The sequence below is a fragment of the Macrotis lagotis genome, chromosome X, assembly GCF_037893015.1.
Source record: "Macrotis lagotis isolate mMagLag1 chromosome X, bilby.v1.9.chrom.fasta, whole genome shotgun sequence".
NCBI classification, from domain to species: domain Eukaryota; kingdom Metazoa; phylum Chordata; class Mammalia; order Peramelemorphia; family Peramelidae; genus Macrotis; species Macrotis lagotis.
Window position 1 is genome coordinate 415677989 of NC_133666.1, and position 16199 is coordinate 415694187.

General features: G+C 34.7%; 1 protein-coding gene across 5 annotated transcripts in view; it reads right to left on the bottom strand.

Moving 5' to 3' along the window:
- Nucleotides 1-365: 365 nt before the first annotated feature.
- YTHDF3 (YTH N6-methyladenosine RNA binding protein F3) overlaps nucleotides 366-16199 on the bottom strand; it is a 192140-nt gene continuing 176306 nt past the window's right edge. For all 5 annotated transcript variants that reach the window (XM_074201930.1, XM_074201935.1, XM_074201931.1 and 2 more), the window contains one exon: nucleotides 366-4526. In XM_074201930.1, the coding sequence (XP_074058031.1) occupies nucleotides 4503-4526 (24 nt within the window). In that variant the 3' untranslated portion in view covers nucleotides 366-4502. The remainder of the gene's footprint in view (nucleotides 4527-16199) is intronic.

Genomic DNA, 16199 nt, shown 5'->3' on the forward strand with positions numbered 1-16199 from the left:
CTTAATGTTACGAAAACTGAATAGTTCAGCAATAAAAATTGTCTTCAGTTTTGAAAAAACCCTTTACCTTCTCTAAATGATAAAAATTGAGGTTAAAATGTACAACCTAAGACTAATATAGCTATCGATGTTTATTCCCTTCAATTCGCATGTTTTCATTTTTGATACTTCTAATTCTCAATGAAAACAATAGAAATGAACTGACATATTAAAATGACATGCATCATCTTATTGCATTTATAGCTTAAAACTTTTGACTTTTATCCTACATTTTCACCATTGCTTTACTTTTGTTTAGTTTATGTTCTTTGCATCAACATAAACTGACAAGGCATTTTAATGGACAACAGTAGGATTAGTCAATCTAAGTGAGGAAAAAAATTAGCAAAATAAAATATGAATCTGCCTATAGGTATTATTAACTGTTCTATTAGAATCAGTTTTAGTGACTACCCTTAATTACAAGTTGCTCCCAATATAGAAATATTCCATATATGCAGGTAGATGAAAGGAGATCAAGTATAATTTATTAAAAATTATAATTCTAATAATTGAAAAGGCGATTGTTAGAAGAGGAAGAGGTTGCTTTGTACCAATATTATCATCCCCCTCTTACATGTATACACACACACACACACACACACACACACCCCTCATGCAGACATGTTTTTTTTTTTAAGGATTTTGCAAGGCAAGTGGGGTTAAGTGGCTTGCCTGAGGCCACACAGCTAGGTAATTACTAAGTGTCTGAGGCTGGATTTGAACTCAGGTACTCCTGACTCCAGGGCCGGTGTTCTATCTACTGTGCCACCAAAGCGGCCCCTACACATATTTTTTCCTTAAAATACCTATATAGAATTCTATAAGTATTATAGTCATGCTATAAATATTATGTCATCAACATTGAGGGCTAAGTTCAAAATTAAGATTGTGACATTTCAGCTTGGGAATTAGGTAGAGGCAGAGGAAAAAGGATGAAATAATTTTTTTTTAAAGGAGGGAAATTTAACAGGCATGTAAGAATAGAAGGGCTGATCTAATCTGCTATTGGGTCTTCTTTTCCAGACACTGCTAAAAAGTAAGCAGTTATATAATACTAAAGAACTGAATGTGTGAATGTGTACCTCCTGTTCAAATAATATGAAAAATTATACTGGTGAAATTCTGAAATTATTACAAAACTGAAAAAACTTTTAAAACTAAAATTCATACTGGATTCTGTTATAATCTATTTGTACTCAGAGGGAAAGGTGTAAATTAGGGAAATCATAATGCCATAAGCAAAAATTGTTGCAAAATTTATTCCTGATTGGACAGTATCTTATATTAACAAATGAGAATATAGAAAAAAAAAGCAGATGTGAGTGAACAGTTTTTATTGAAACCCTCAAAGATTAAAGAGGACCAAATGGTGAGTTTTGGTACCATAACATAAATCCTCACCCAACTGTACCATCATTCACATGAATGAACAAACCCAAACACGACAAAATTCAAAGTCCCATGTTTTTGCTACAAGAGAATGTAAATGAACTAATCATTTTATCATAACCTTTTCTTTAATCATAAGAAAAAGAGAAGGGAATTTACATGGCATAACAAAAGATATGCAAAACTTAATGAAAACACAATTCTCTTAATTCCTTAAACTTATTTTTAAAGGATGCAAAATTCATTTGAAAGTATTAAATTACTTAAGCTGATTCTTTTTTATTGCAAACCGTTTAACATCAGCCCCACCCCCATGCATGGTATTCAAAAAGAACACAGTTCTTGAATTAGAATGACCATTTATAAGTTAAAAATATGGAAACAAATATCAAAATAAAAAAGGTTGGGGCTTCTTTTGGAAAGAATCTGCAAGTACCAGTATGTATAAAGAAAGAGTACTAATTTTGGTTAGTTATTTCTTTACTTTTAAATATACAAACTAGAACACCTTCCAAAATAAAATACCCACAGAAGGTAATTTTAATAAGAAACATTCAAACCAGAACTAGGAAAAAACATTAAACAAGAAATTTACTGGGCCAATAATTTTTCTGTATGCTCTATTACTTCAAATATTTGGTTAAGTGCTCTCCCATCTTGGAACCCAGATTCTCTCCCATTTGGTCCTACAATTAAGGAACATTCAGTTGTGCTGCTGAGACAATCATCTATTAGCTTCACTGAAGGAAAATAAATCTTATAAGTACTATGTTGATAGACCAAGAAGGAAGAGAAGACTGGTGCTTAGAAGAAAATTTAACGAAGAAAAACAATTATCAATTGGGAGAAAACCCTACATTATAAAATAGAAAATTCTTATTCCAAAGGACTATTGCACCTATTTCACTTAACATTAGCAATCCAGGTTGAAGGCACTGCAATGTATTTCTCACTGTGAATAAATCTTATTTCAAACTATTTAATTACATATGACATTTGAGTTTGCTATTGCAATCAGCTGGCTTGCTGAAAAGTGCTCCCATGCTGACTTATCTCATAGAAGTCTATGTAAATTAAACAAATTTGAATTAGATGTATTTTAAAAAACAAAATTTGTATTAAAGTGCCAAAAAGAGAGGCCCCCCTGGGGTTACAGAAGGGCTCAGGCTCTCTCTGAAGCTCTAAAGGATCAGCTCCTCAGACCATGCAGAATAGCCAACATCCTGATGATATGATATGCCCTATATTACTGATTTAAAAAAAAAGTTTGTTAACTATACCCAAATGCCAATTGCAATTATAGACAACTATATTAGACACATTATAAAAGGTTTCATGGCTTACTTTTTTAAACACTTAGAATGGGTAAAATAGGTGCAATTTCCCTTTAAGAAAAGTGTTTGTATTATATGCTACTGAAATTTGAATGTTCTCAACACACTGAAATAACTAGACTAAGTAGCTGTGAAATAGCTATATTATTTGCAAGTACTGTATCATTTCACTTGGATACAGTATTTACACAGGAAGAACTGTGCAACCTAAAAAATATTAAAATGAAAGCCTCAGAAAAACCAATGCTCTATCATTAAATTTCAGAATTGATCACTGAGACCACAGTAAATGAAAACATTTCCAAACATGATGTAAACATATGTGAAGTAATGTGAAACATCAAGGTATTTTAATCTACTGTATTGCTATTATCAGCCTTAACATATTTTCTTTCTATACAGCTTTTTCCTTTTAGGACAACAATCTCTGATGCCAGTATAGTATGTTCATCATCATCATCATGTTATGCAGTCAAATCAGTTAATACAGATGCCTGATGTTTTAAATTGTTTAAATCAATTTCTTCCAAGATACAAAATTAAAGTTGATATGTAAATAAAATTAAAGAAAAGGTAAGATGTTAAAAAAAAGACAATTAGAAGACTACCCAGATATGCTATATTCTCATTTATATAGCTCCGATCAATAAAACATCAACACATTCACTTAGATACTGATTTAATCCATGGATCAAGGCCATATTTCAAAGTATTTTGAGGATGCTAGGACACTGCAAAAGCTGAAGGAAAAAAAAAAGGTGAGAAACAGTATATGCTTGCTAAACAAGAACTATGTTTATTTAGCTAGTGAATCATCTAGGAGTAAAATTTTACTTCATGATAGCAATCTGTCAGGCTCGCAAAGACCCAGAAATAAGAATTAAGGATTATTTTAAATGTAGTTAGAAAGGTCATAAAAAGTCTGATTAGACTGAGGTACATTTACTCAAAAACTTTGAGATTCATCAAGTGGTAGCAAACAAAATAATTCCTCAGACAAATGCACATTTTTCAGTATACATGTTATAAGTTGGGGTGGAGGGAGGATAGGGGAAGAGGAAGAAGAATGTGCATTAATTGGTGACATCCACCAAGCTGCATATCAATATTCTGTTACACCAAACAATTTGAGACAAGGGAAATATCATTCTAATATAATTTCAGATTATATTTCATTTGGCTAAAATATAGCTTAAGGTTGCTTTGCCATATTGAAAGTTTACTACAATAATTTTCACATGAACATTTAGACTTGAGTTTTACTCCAGGACTAAATATGGCATGATTTTGCTTTTAATCTGTCAAATAGCTAAAAACTGACAATTAAAAAAACTACAACAAAGAAAAAGTTGAAGCAGTGTGAATCTTACATCATTGAACCACTTCTAATGGTTGTTAGTATTTAACAAATTCAAAGAGTTAATGAATCCTTGCATTCATTCAGTCTCCTGTGCCTTAGCTAGGATGCATAATTAGAAAAGACAGCAGATACTGGTAAAAGCTTCAGGACAGAAAGTGCTTGACGAAGTTACAGTTCTCAAGTGTTTGGTGAGAGAGTATGAGGGCAGATGCGCTGATGAGAACCAATACAAGAAGAGTCAATTGTGTGTTAAAGTGTTCAAAGATGTCACCTTAAGCAGGAAAAAAAAAGCTTTAATAACGTCTTCTTAGACATAGGAGGCATTTCCAGAGTCTACATCATTAGTGTTGTAATTCTAGCAGGGCATCTTCACATAGTTATTGTTTGTTTCTATTTCTCTCCTGAAAGAAAAACACAAAATGAAGTTATAACAAATGCTTTTCATTTCAATGTGTATAATAATTGTCATTTTTTTCTGATTAATACAGGGACACTGAGCATACTGTCCACAAACATTCTCCAATGTAGTCATTAACATATTACAGCCGAATTCAAAGGTATACATAACAACTGTTGAAGCTTCTGATTAGAGTAGAAAGAAATATAAAAAAAAAGCATATCTTAAAAAAATTGAACAGTCAGGCTTGGAAATCATAAAATATAGGTTGAAGTCCAACCTTGACCCCAATTTTTGTGTGACCCTCTCATTTGGAAGACCAGGTCACTTAAAATATCAGATTCTCAGGCAGTTCTAAGACCTTTGACTCAGCAATGCCACCACAACCAGGGTCTTTTTCCAAAGATGATTAGGGGGAAAATATGTTGTAAAATGTTTTAGCAGCTCTCCTTGCAGTGGCAAAGAAATGGAAATTGAAGTTATGTCCAACAATTGGAGACAGGCTGAAAAGATTGTGGCATTTGATTGTGAGAGAATACTACTGTGCTATAAGAAATAATGAGCTCAATGATCTTAGAAAAACACGGAAAGATTTGCACAAAATAGAAACAAAATGAACAGAACCAAGACAATATTGAATACATATACAGCAATGTTGTTTTAAGAACAGCTTTGAAGGGCAGAGCCAAGATGGCAACAAGAAAGGATGTCTCTTAGGCACTCTCTCTTAAAACTAAGGACTCTTAACTAAATTTTCGAGAGACAGAACCCACAGAGGGACCCAGTGAGGCAATTCTCCAACTCAAGGTAACCTGGAAAAGAGCAGAAAGGCTCTACTCCCTGGGGCTGGAGGAGCTTCAGCCTCCTGGAGACAGCCCCAGGGCACTGGGATCCCTGGCTCCCAGCAGTGGGGGAGTCTCCTGACCTACACCCCAGGGAGCACAGTGCACAACTTGGGGTATCAGGCAGGGGACCTCTGCCACAGCAAGCACGTGAAGCCCAGCCCTCAGGGCACACAGCAATCAGTGTGGCTGCAGCAGCCCAGATCCAGAAACAGGAAGCAGAAGCTGGTAAGCAGGAGCCCCCAGGGCATGAGTGCAGAGCCTAGGGGAGGGAGCGGAGAGAGACTGCAGAGCTCTGTCCTCTGACCTGGAACAGGACACTGGAATTCTGACCACATTCAGATCCTGATGAGAGTCTAGGCCCCCCCATAGAACAGTAGGGCCCCCTCCACCTCAGCCCTGTGGCAGAGGGGGGCGCATATGGTCATTCACAGACTAGGAGAGAGGACAGAGCCTCACACACTGAGACCCTTGTGGGAGTGTCCCAAAAGCTCAGGAAGCACCCCAAAAACAGGCATAGGCTGGGCAAATGAGTAAGCAGAGAAAAAATAGAACACCACTGAAATATTTTGCCTGTGAGCCCAAGAAGGATCAAAATACTCAGTCTGAAGATGAGGAAGCAGAAGTTCCTGCATCTAAAGACTCCAAGAAAAAACAGAAATTGGGATCAGGCTATGACAGAGCTCAAAAAGACTTTGAAAATCAAATGAGTGAGATAGAGGAAAAAGTGGGAAAGAAATGAGAGAGATGCAGGAAAAACATGAAAATGAAGTCAGCAGCTTAGTCAAGGAGATCCAAAATAATGCTGAAGAAAATAACATGTTAAAAACCAGCTAGGAGAACAAATCCTTCAGACAAAAAACAGAACTCAGGGAGGTTGCTGATTTTACAAGAAATCAAGACTCAATACATACTTCAAAACCAAAAGAATGAAAAATTACAAGAAAATGTGAAACATCATTTTGTCCACAGATTGCCCCTGAGAAAGAGATTCAATAAAAACAAACAACTACCCAGAGGTTTGATCGCACAGAGATTGGATGAGAACGGTAAAATATGAGAGACTTAATGATGATAAATTGAGGGGGAATAGGCCAAGATATTTCATATAGTAAGATTTTTCTTTATTACAATGAGCTATTGCAATGATATGGAAGGGGGAAGGCAATGGGGAATGAGGGAATCTTCGTTCATTGAAGGTGGCTAGGAAAGGAAACAGCATATGGGGTGTAGACATCTGGAATAAGAAGGGGGAGCAGGGGGAAGTGAGGGATGAGAGTGATGGAGGAGAGGGTGGACCATGGGGGCTGGGACTGGATGGCCTGTCTGGGACCAAAGGGCCAGGTGGATGCTGGGCCTAAGGGGGTGGTATGGGGGCTCAGGGCCTCTTGGCCCCAGAGGCGGGGATCTGTCTGCTGTGCCACTCAGCTACCCTACAGCAAAGTCAGAGGGAAAGGAGAGAGAAAATATAGTACATAGTAGTAGAGAAGTACAAAAGGAGGGAGTTGCGATCAGCAATGGCAACAGTGGAAAAATATGGAAGTAACTTTAGTGATGGACTTATCATAAAGAATGTGATCCAACCATGGCAGAGCAGGTGGTGTTGGAACAGACTGAGGCATATTTTTTTTATTATTATTATCTTGGGAGGTGGGGGTGCAGGGCAAATGGGGCTGGGTGGCCTGCCTGGAGCTGCATAGCTGGGTGATCGTTGGGTGTCTGAGGCCGGATTTGGACCTGGGTGCTCCTGGCTCAAGGGCCAGTGCTCTGTCCACCACCCCTACTATTATTACTATTTTATTTTATTTTGGGTCTTTTTTTTTGTTTGTTGCAGGGCAATGGGGTTGGGGTGGCTTGCATGGGGTCTCAGAGCTGGGTGACTGTTGGGTATGGTGCTGGATTTGGGCTCAGGTGCTCCTGGCTCCAGGGCTGGTGCTCTGTCCACTGCACCACCTGGCCATACCTATAATTATTATTACTATTATTTTTTTTACTTTTAATTATGATTTTTTCCTCTCTCTCCCCTTTACTTTATTGCTCAAATGACTCTATATTTATTTTGGGGAGGGGGTATTTTGTTTACTCTTAAACAAGAATATTTTATTAATGTATAAAAATATTATTTGTACAAAATGAGAATAAATAAATTTTTAAAAAAGGGGCTTTGAGCAAATAACTTGTTTGACTATTATAAACACTCCAATTTACTATAAAGGACATGCGACAAAAATACTGATAAATAGATGCACAAAATTTTACTTGTAAACATGAGGCTAGAACTAGGAATTCACAGGTGAAAATTAAGGAAAGGCATACTTAGTCATGATAATAAAGTCATTTAAGACTTCCAAACCCTTCTTTGTCAATTAAACCAATGGTTAAGCTAGATAACTCCAAGGTCTAGCAGTTAGGTTGCGTGTAATGACTAGAGTGTTGGGTCAAGGATCAGAAGAACTGAGTTTAAATCTGATCTTGGACACTTAGCTGTGTGACCCAGGCACATAGTTTTCCACAACTGTAAAATGAGGACTTAAATAAAAAAGCATTTAACACAAGGACTTTTGTGAGGCTCAGTGAGATGTTATTTGTGAAATATTTGATAGTACCTAACACTTTAATAACCATTAGACTCAAGTTTATCTCCAGTGCTATGCACAATGCCTGGCACATAGAAAAAACGTTCCAATAAAAGTTGACAGCATCAAGCTGCTATGCCACTTTGGGGAGACAGCAATTAATAAGGGATTGAGTATTCAAAAAAAGGATTCACTGCGATAAACCAACTCAAGTTTGTCTATCCTCACAACCACCCTTTCAGGAATAGGTATTACAGGTGTTACAATTTACACCTTTGACTTTTATATCATTTTTACATTAAGTATTCTACCCTAATTATTATAGTCATCTAAAACTTTATTATTTCAAATGCAACAGACTGAAAAAACACCAACACTGAATTTCTCTCCCAAATCAATCTGATACTGGAACTTAAATATTCTTCAGTCAATTCAGATTTTTCTGCTAAGGGACACTTATTATGAGCTCTGATATTATTAAGCTTTGTATGGAGTTTGTCTACTCGGTAGAGAAATTAATTAGCATCTGAATGAAAAGTATGGGAGAATTCAAAGGCTAGTTAATGATAACTTAGCTATAGATCACATGGGAAAAAGATTTTTCACTCATGCAAAAAAGTTACATATATTAAAAATGGAATAGAAGAAATAAAAATCATAACTCTATAGTCCACATAGAACTGAAAAACTGTGTAGCATAAAAAGAGTAGAGTCCTGGTTCCCTTGTATGTGTATCCTAAATTCACAATTACATAACTCATTTCTTTTAAGGACCAACCCCAGGGATATTCAAAACTAGTGTGACCTTGGATTGTCATTTTACCTAGAGCTAAGCTAGGTGACATAAAGACTTTGGGGGGGGCGCCTGTCAGGATTTAATGGCTGGCTCAGATACTTGCTAGATATATATATATATATATATGTATGTATGTATAAACTGTTACAGTCCTCTGATTCTTCACAAGTCTGAGAAAACATTTGAGGTTTTCTTGGCAAAGACAAGTGGTTTGTCATTTCCTTCTCCAGTTGATTTTATAGTTGAGGAAAACTGAGGCAAACAGGATTAAGTGACTTGCCCAGGATCACACAGTCAGTAAGTATTAAAGGTCAATGAACTGATGCTGATGAACTGATGCTGAGATGAGCAGAACCAGAAAAACACTGTGCACCCTAAGTGATGTTCAACCTTGAAGGACTTGCTCATTCCATCAGCACAACAATTGGGAACAATTTTTGGCTGTCTGCAAAGGAGAGTACCACCTGTATCCAGATAAGGAGCTGTGGAGTTTGAACAAAGTACAAGGACTATTCCCTTTAATTCGGAAAAAAAAAAAACCCCAGATGTCTTATGGTTTGATCTAGTTACCTCTGAGAATTCTGTTCTCTTTAAGGATATGATTTCTTTCTCATCACACCCAATTTGGATCGAGGTACAACATGGAAACAAAGCAAAGACTGATGGAGTGCTATCTGTGGGGTGGGGGTGGGGGGAGGGAAGCAAGATTGGGGGAAAACTGTAAAACTCAAATAATATCTTTAATAAACACTCTATTGCTTTAAAAAAAATAAATAAAAAATAAAATAAAAAATGAACTCAGGTTTCCAGACTTCAGGCCCAGCACTCTAGCCACTATGTATGCTACCCCATTACATGACACTGGACAAAATTTTCTCACCTCTAAAATGATAGAATACTACCTACTTTAAACAGCTGTCAGGATCAAAAAATGGTGTAAGTAAAATGCTCTGCAAATCTTATAAGTGCCATATAATTTTTAGCTATTAAAATTTATCTCTTTGGACTTCAATTTCCTTGCCTATAAAATAAGGATGTTTCAACCAAAAAAATCCTCTAAGGTCTTATTGAGCCCTAAACTATGATCTTATCTCATTTCTACTCTCAACCAAAGGCAATGGCAAAAAGTTCATTAGAATCTATTCCTTTATCACTGATCGAAGGAAACTATTTCAAGGAAAATATTAAGGTCAATCAGTCAATAAAAATTTATTAAGTGTCTACTACATGCAGGGATATAAAAAGAGAGGCAAAAGACAATAACTGCACTTAAGGAGCTGTAAAGGAGGAAAGAATAAGAAAACAAATATAAAGTAACAAGCTACTTTATAATAACTAAGCAATAATTAACAAAGGGAAAGTTCTAGAATATAGAGGGTTTCTTCCAGAAGATGGAATTTTTGTTGAGAAGTCAGGGAAGCCAGGAGGCAGAAACAAGGAGGGAGAATAATCCAGTTAAGGGGGGGGACTGCCAGAGAAAATATTTGAAGCTGAGTGTCTTTGTACATAGAACAGTCAGGAGGATCAGTGTCACTGGATCAAGGATTACATGGTATAAGGGTATAAGAAGACTGGAAAGGTAGGAGACTAGGTAATTAAGGGTTTTTGAATGTCAAAGAGAATTTGTATTTGAACCTAGAGTTGATAGGAAGTCGGTAAATAGAAAGAGAATGGCCAAGGGGAAGAAACCCACAAGACTAGACCAGGACCTCAGGAAAATCACTTTGGCAGGTGGCTGGACAGTAGACTTTATTTCCAAGTTAGAAGTGATAAAGGCCTACACACGACTGGTGCCAGTTGTCTGAGAGGAGAAAGGGACATCTATGACAAATTTTGATTATAGCAATATAGGTAAAAATTTCAGAACAGTAATTTTGAGCCTTTTATTACATAAGATAATATGCTCATGTAACTTTCTCAGAAAAGTTATATGAAAAGTGCCTGAGGCCATCTACAACTCATTTTCTTACTAGTAAATCTATTTTGAGTTCATCTGGATTCACAGGGGAAAGTTATTTAAACACGAAGAAATTTTTTTATACAGTACTTCATCAACTACAACAAATTTCAGTTAAAACTAAATAAATATTTTATTATCAAAATTTTAAGCTACAGCACACCCAATTAAATGCACTTAACCAACAAGATTAAACACCCAGATACTGTGTACTTGGATTTATCCTTAGTGAATAATTGTTTTATAGTTGAAGTTTCTTCTGAATGTGAAAAATTATTTTATTTTGCACTGCAATTCAATTAAATTTTAAAACAGAATTTCAGTTTCCAGTATATAGAGGTTAAGGACTGTTCCACCAGGCCTCCAAAGACAAAAACAAACAAAAAGATTGTTCCAGTCCTAAAGTAGCTCAGATTACATATAATTCTAAAGTCATTCCAATAGAGAACTGGAAAAGCAGGAAGGTGCATCTTCCTTTTATTGACTAAACAAAGATTAACTGACTGCAAAATAATATGTTAAGTTTCTTGTGTCAATTGACAGTTGAAGGAATTTTAATTTTAAGATGTTAAGTTAGTTTAAATAAAGCTCACTGAATTTAAGTGCTTGTTGTTGAACTAAAAATACTTAGAAACAAATGTATTGCTGACTGTACTTAAACCTAAAGGTATTTTGTTATGGAATTACAACTGTACTTCTATTATCAGAGAAGAAAAAATATTCAAGATGTAAAGACTTCAGTCTTTGGTAAACAAAATAAATCCTCACTACCTAATCTAAGTCTGGTAAAAATTACCCTGCTCCAACAAAATCACTGTTTCACTATATATATATAAAATAAACCTTATATCCACAAATCATGGCTTTAAAAAAATATTCAATTTATACCAAACTATCAATGCACTATTTGCATTATGGGGGTGGGGAAAAAATGTTTGTGTGGGGAGGGGGACAGAGGGTCAAGATATTTTTCCTTCTTGGGGAGTGGGAAGATAGGTGATAGGTAAACAAAAAAAAACAATAAAAAAATCTATTTTTCAGAAGTGAATCTAATTAAATTTTTCAATAAGGCTACTGAAAATGCTTTGAATATGTAATTTAAAAATTTTTAGCATATTTTGCAAGTGTAGTTATTAAGTTTGGCTACAAAAGTTTTTTTCAGGGAAACTCAATTTCGTGATGGAAGTACAAGGAAAAAAAATAAGATCTGAACTTCCAAAATTCATTTCAGTCAATTTGTTGAAAAAAATATTATTGGGGCAGCTAGGTAGCACAGTGGATTGAGAACTGGCCCTGGAGTCAGAAGGATCTGAGTTCAAATCCAACCTCAGCCACTTAATATTTACCTAGTTGTGTGACCTTGAGCAAGTCACTTGACCCCACTGCCTTGCAAAAAAAAATCCTCAAGAAATGTTATTTCATATGATGAGTCATACCTTAAGAAATAAGATGTGTCAGAGTAGGCTGGTTTCTAAATTATGTTTTCTCAAATTTGAGAGCATAATTTAGCTGGAGGGAACACACTGCTACATATGCTTAAAGAGACTCTGAAGTTCCCATAGCAGGGAGTGCTGTGTCTTGTATAAATAGAATTGGCAGGTAACAAGTTTTAGTACACCTCAAAGAAAAATATTACTTAGAAGCTTTCTGTTGATCAGTAAATCTGAGTGCTTATGTATCAGCTTCACCTCACAAAAAAATTAAAAATGCTAAAAATTCTGGAAAACTATATTCCGTGTGTTACTAAAACAGAGTAACACATTTTGGCAATGTTCAGTAACTGACTAGACTAGCTTAAACAAGATAACCTTGGGGAAAATACTAGTTAGAACGTGTGTAATTTGTAACTTTCACAGAAATCATTAAAATTATGTAATGTAAAGAGTCAGAATTTGTCAGTTTTTTCCAAAAATCACAAGCAAATGAATTTTTTATTTTTTGTTTCATAGTAATTAAGTCTTCCTGATTTAACAGATGGGTCCTTGGAAAACTGGTCATAGAAACAGACTGTTTTACTCAAAGCCTTCATTGCATGGTGGAATCTTTGAAAACCTACTTCTATTAGCATACCTTTAGAGAAGCTAGGGCTTTGTCTATTACACAATGAAGAATAGGAGATGAGCACCAATATTTATGTGCATATTTAAAAATCCTAAAATTTTATAAACTTGGTACAATAACTTATAGTTGTATACCATTTACATTTTTTTTTTAGTTTTTGCAAGGCAAATGGGGTTAAGTGGCTTGCCCAAGGCCACACAGCTAGGTAATTATTAAGTGTCTGAGACCAGATTTGAACCCAGGTACTCCTGACTCCAAGGCCGGTGCTTTATCCACTACGCCACTGCACAGCCCCCTCATTTACATTTTATTAAGCGAAACACTATTAAATGACTCTCAAAGGCATACAGAAATCAAATGAAGAAATTTGTGATCTAAACCCAGGTTTTCTGACCCCCAAGTTCAAGTTTTGAACTTTCTGCCATACCATATTGCTGTGGTATAAATGACAAGGCAGCTAACCTTGCTGTCAATCCTATCTGAGTTCCTATACTGCTTCAGACACATAATATGATCAAGCAACAACTTCTCATTATCACAGGAAAATCTAGAACTAAATAAAGTTACAGAGCTACCAGCTTTGGTGAAGGACCTTACACTGATAAAATCACAAATGTAAACCCTAGAAAGTTTTTATGAGTAAGTTATTTTAAAAGATATTTTGAAAGGAGACAAAAGTTCATAAAAATTTTTTAAAGGATGGAATATATTTGTGGCTGTATTTCAAAAATTATCTCTACTCAAAGATTCTATTTGTTTCCAGTGAAATAGACCCAATCTTAGGTAAATCTCCTGCTAAGGTTTTTTTCTCATTTTCTTTCCTTTCAAGCTACAAAGGATAGAATTTCTCTCATTTTAAAGCCCAAATGAATGTCTTCCCTAAATTTTACACCATTAAAAAATAAGATCCAATCTGAAATTAGCATTTGTCTCGTCTTATTCTAATCACAGTTTACGGAGTTGTTGCTATCTAGAGAAACATGTCACTCATCAATAACTTCTTCCAATCCTAGAATTTCTAATATCCCAAGATCTTATTCCAAGGACTTACATTACACCAAGGTCATTCATGTCTCTGGACCTTAGTCACATCTATAAAATGGGGGGGGGGGGGGAGAGGTGAGAGAAGAGGGTAGAAGCATTTCTGGGTCAAAGCATTTCACTAGTAAATTCCTTTCTAATTTTTTATCTTCAATGTCTCTCCTATTCCTCATGACCATTCTCTATCATTCAGAACTAAATCTATGATCAGTTCTATGAATCTTCTCCTATCTTTTCCTTATCTGGAATATTTGCTATTAATATTCTTAAACCTCCAATATAATTTCTACTTCTAAAAACAAAACTTCTGACAAAGAAATCACTATATGGAATTAACAGTATTACTATAATGAGACAGATTACTAATCCTTTATTTTAAAATCTTCCCCCAATTCACATGTTTGTCATGGCATCATCTCCCTGATGTCATAGTCTTCTTCAAGAATGAAGGACAAACATTATTATTACTTAATTAAAAATAAAATAAAAAATACCACAGACTCTTATTTGTAGTTTAATCAACAAGCTATTTTTATATCAGTGCAGAGGGCCTATATTCAATTTACAATGTGTATTTATTTTGTCCAATAACCAAAAAATAATAAAGGATAAAAACAAAGCTATACAAAATTTAGAAGTGAATAAAGAGCCATCTAGTGGTCCTCTAAAGTCTTCACCTCCAGTTTATGTTTCACAAATGCTTACTAAAGAAAATATGCAATAGAAGAAAAATTCCTCCAAGTTTGAAATAACTTGACCCTCATAGATTATCATGGAATTTCCTGTAATCATTCAATAAAAGCAGAGCTGGAAAGAACTTTAGATTTAACTTCTCTGTTCCAATTTTTTACACCTAGAGAAAAACTGGAACAGAAAGTTCAAATGATATAATCAAGACACATGGCCACACCAGGACAGACAGCACATTCCAGTATAAAAGTCCCAATTTCCAAATCAATGCTTTTTTTTATTTTAAAAAATTTGTTTAAAATAAAGTTTTTGAGAAATTTAAAGGGGAAATGTAATGAACATTAGTTTTTTTGATAGTAGGGGACATGATTGGTAAATACAGTACTCTGCCCTTCAAAGACCATTCAAAGGATGTATCACAATCTTTTGAAAATGCTCCTCAGCTCTTCTCAGTAAAGAGACAGAAATGCAAAGGGATAGTAATTTGAGGCTGTCACTTGGAATCTCTCTCTCTCCACCCTTCATCCAGAGTTAAATCTGAAACCCTCAAGGGAAGGTGAGAGGATGAGGCTAAGATGTGAACACAAAAGGAATTGATTTAGATTTGGGAGCAATTTAAAAATAAAGAAAAAGTTGTTATAGGGAATTGGGAGTACGACCATGAATCTTTGAAAATGAGACAAAATTTTGTTCTGAAACTCAATTATGGTAAATCAGAAACAAATACAAACTATAAATATATGCTTTCTAGCATTAAAAAATGTATTAGCTATTAGAAGCAGATTAATGCCCCTTCATCTACCTCAGTATACTATTCTACAAAGAGAATAAAAATAGCACCCACCTCCCAAGATTGTTGAGGAACAAATGATAAAAAAAACACTATATAAATGTTGACTATTGCTATTATTTCTTTAAGTTGAACATAATTATTCCATGCTGGATAATCCTATATTTTGTGATTAGTAGAAAATGCCAAAGATAATAAAATTAAATGATATTTTGTATAAGATAATTGAGAAATTCATTCAATGGAACTGATGTTATGACTGGTAATGAAATTTATCTCATGTTTTAAGTATATAATATTGTGCATGTTATTACTATTTTTCTAAATTTTTTTGTGAAATTAAACTATTATATTAACCAAAGTCTGAATTAAAAGAAATGTTACTTTATTTTATTTATTATTAGTGACTTCTCTTCATTCTGGATTCTACTGGATCATGAATTGAGTTGTTAAAAGATTTGATTAAAAATGGGTATTTGAAAATTGTTCAATATTTAATGGTTTATATTTTGTGTCAAATAGAGAATGATCATGATGAGGTATGAATATTGATAATTTACTTTTTGGGAAAAACCTGTATAAATTCTTTAAGATATCTACACAGAGGGAAAAAATTCCACATACACAAAAATATTCAAAGCAGTTCTTTTCATAATGGCAAAGAATTGGAAACTGAGGGGATTTCCATCATTTGAGGAATGGCTGAACAAACTGTGATATATGAATGGAACACTATTGTTCTCTAAGAAATAATGAGGATTTGAGAAAAACCGGGAAAGACTCGAATGAATTGATGTGAAGTGAAATGAGCAGAACCAGAAGAATATTATACACACTTAACAGCAACATGGGGTGATGATCAACTATGATAGATTTGTTCATTTCAGCAATACAATAATCAAAATACAATTTTTAAAAATGGAA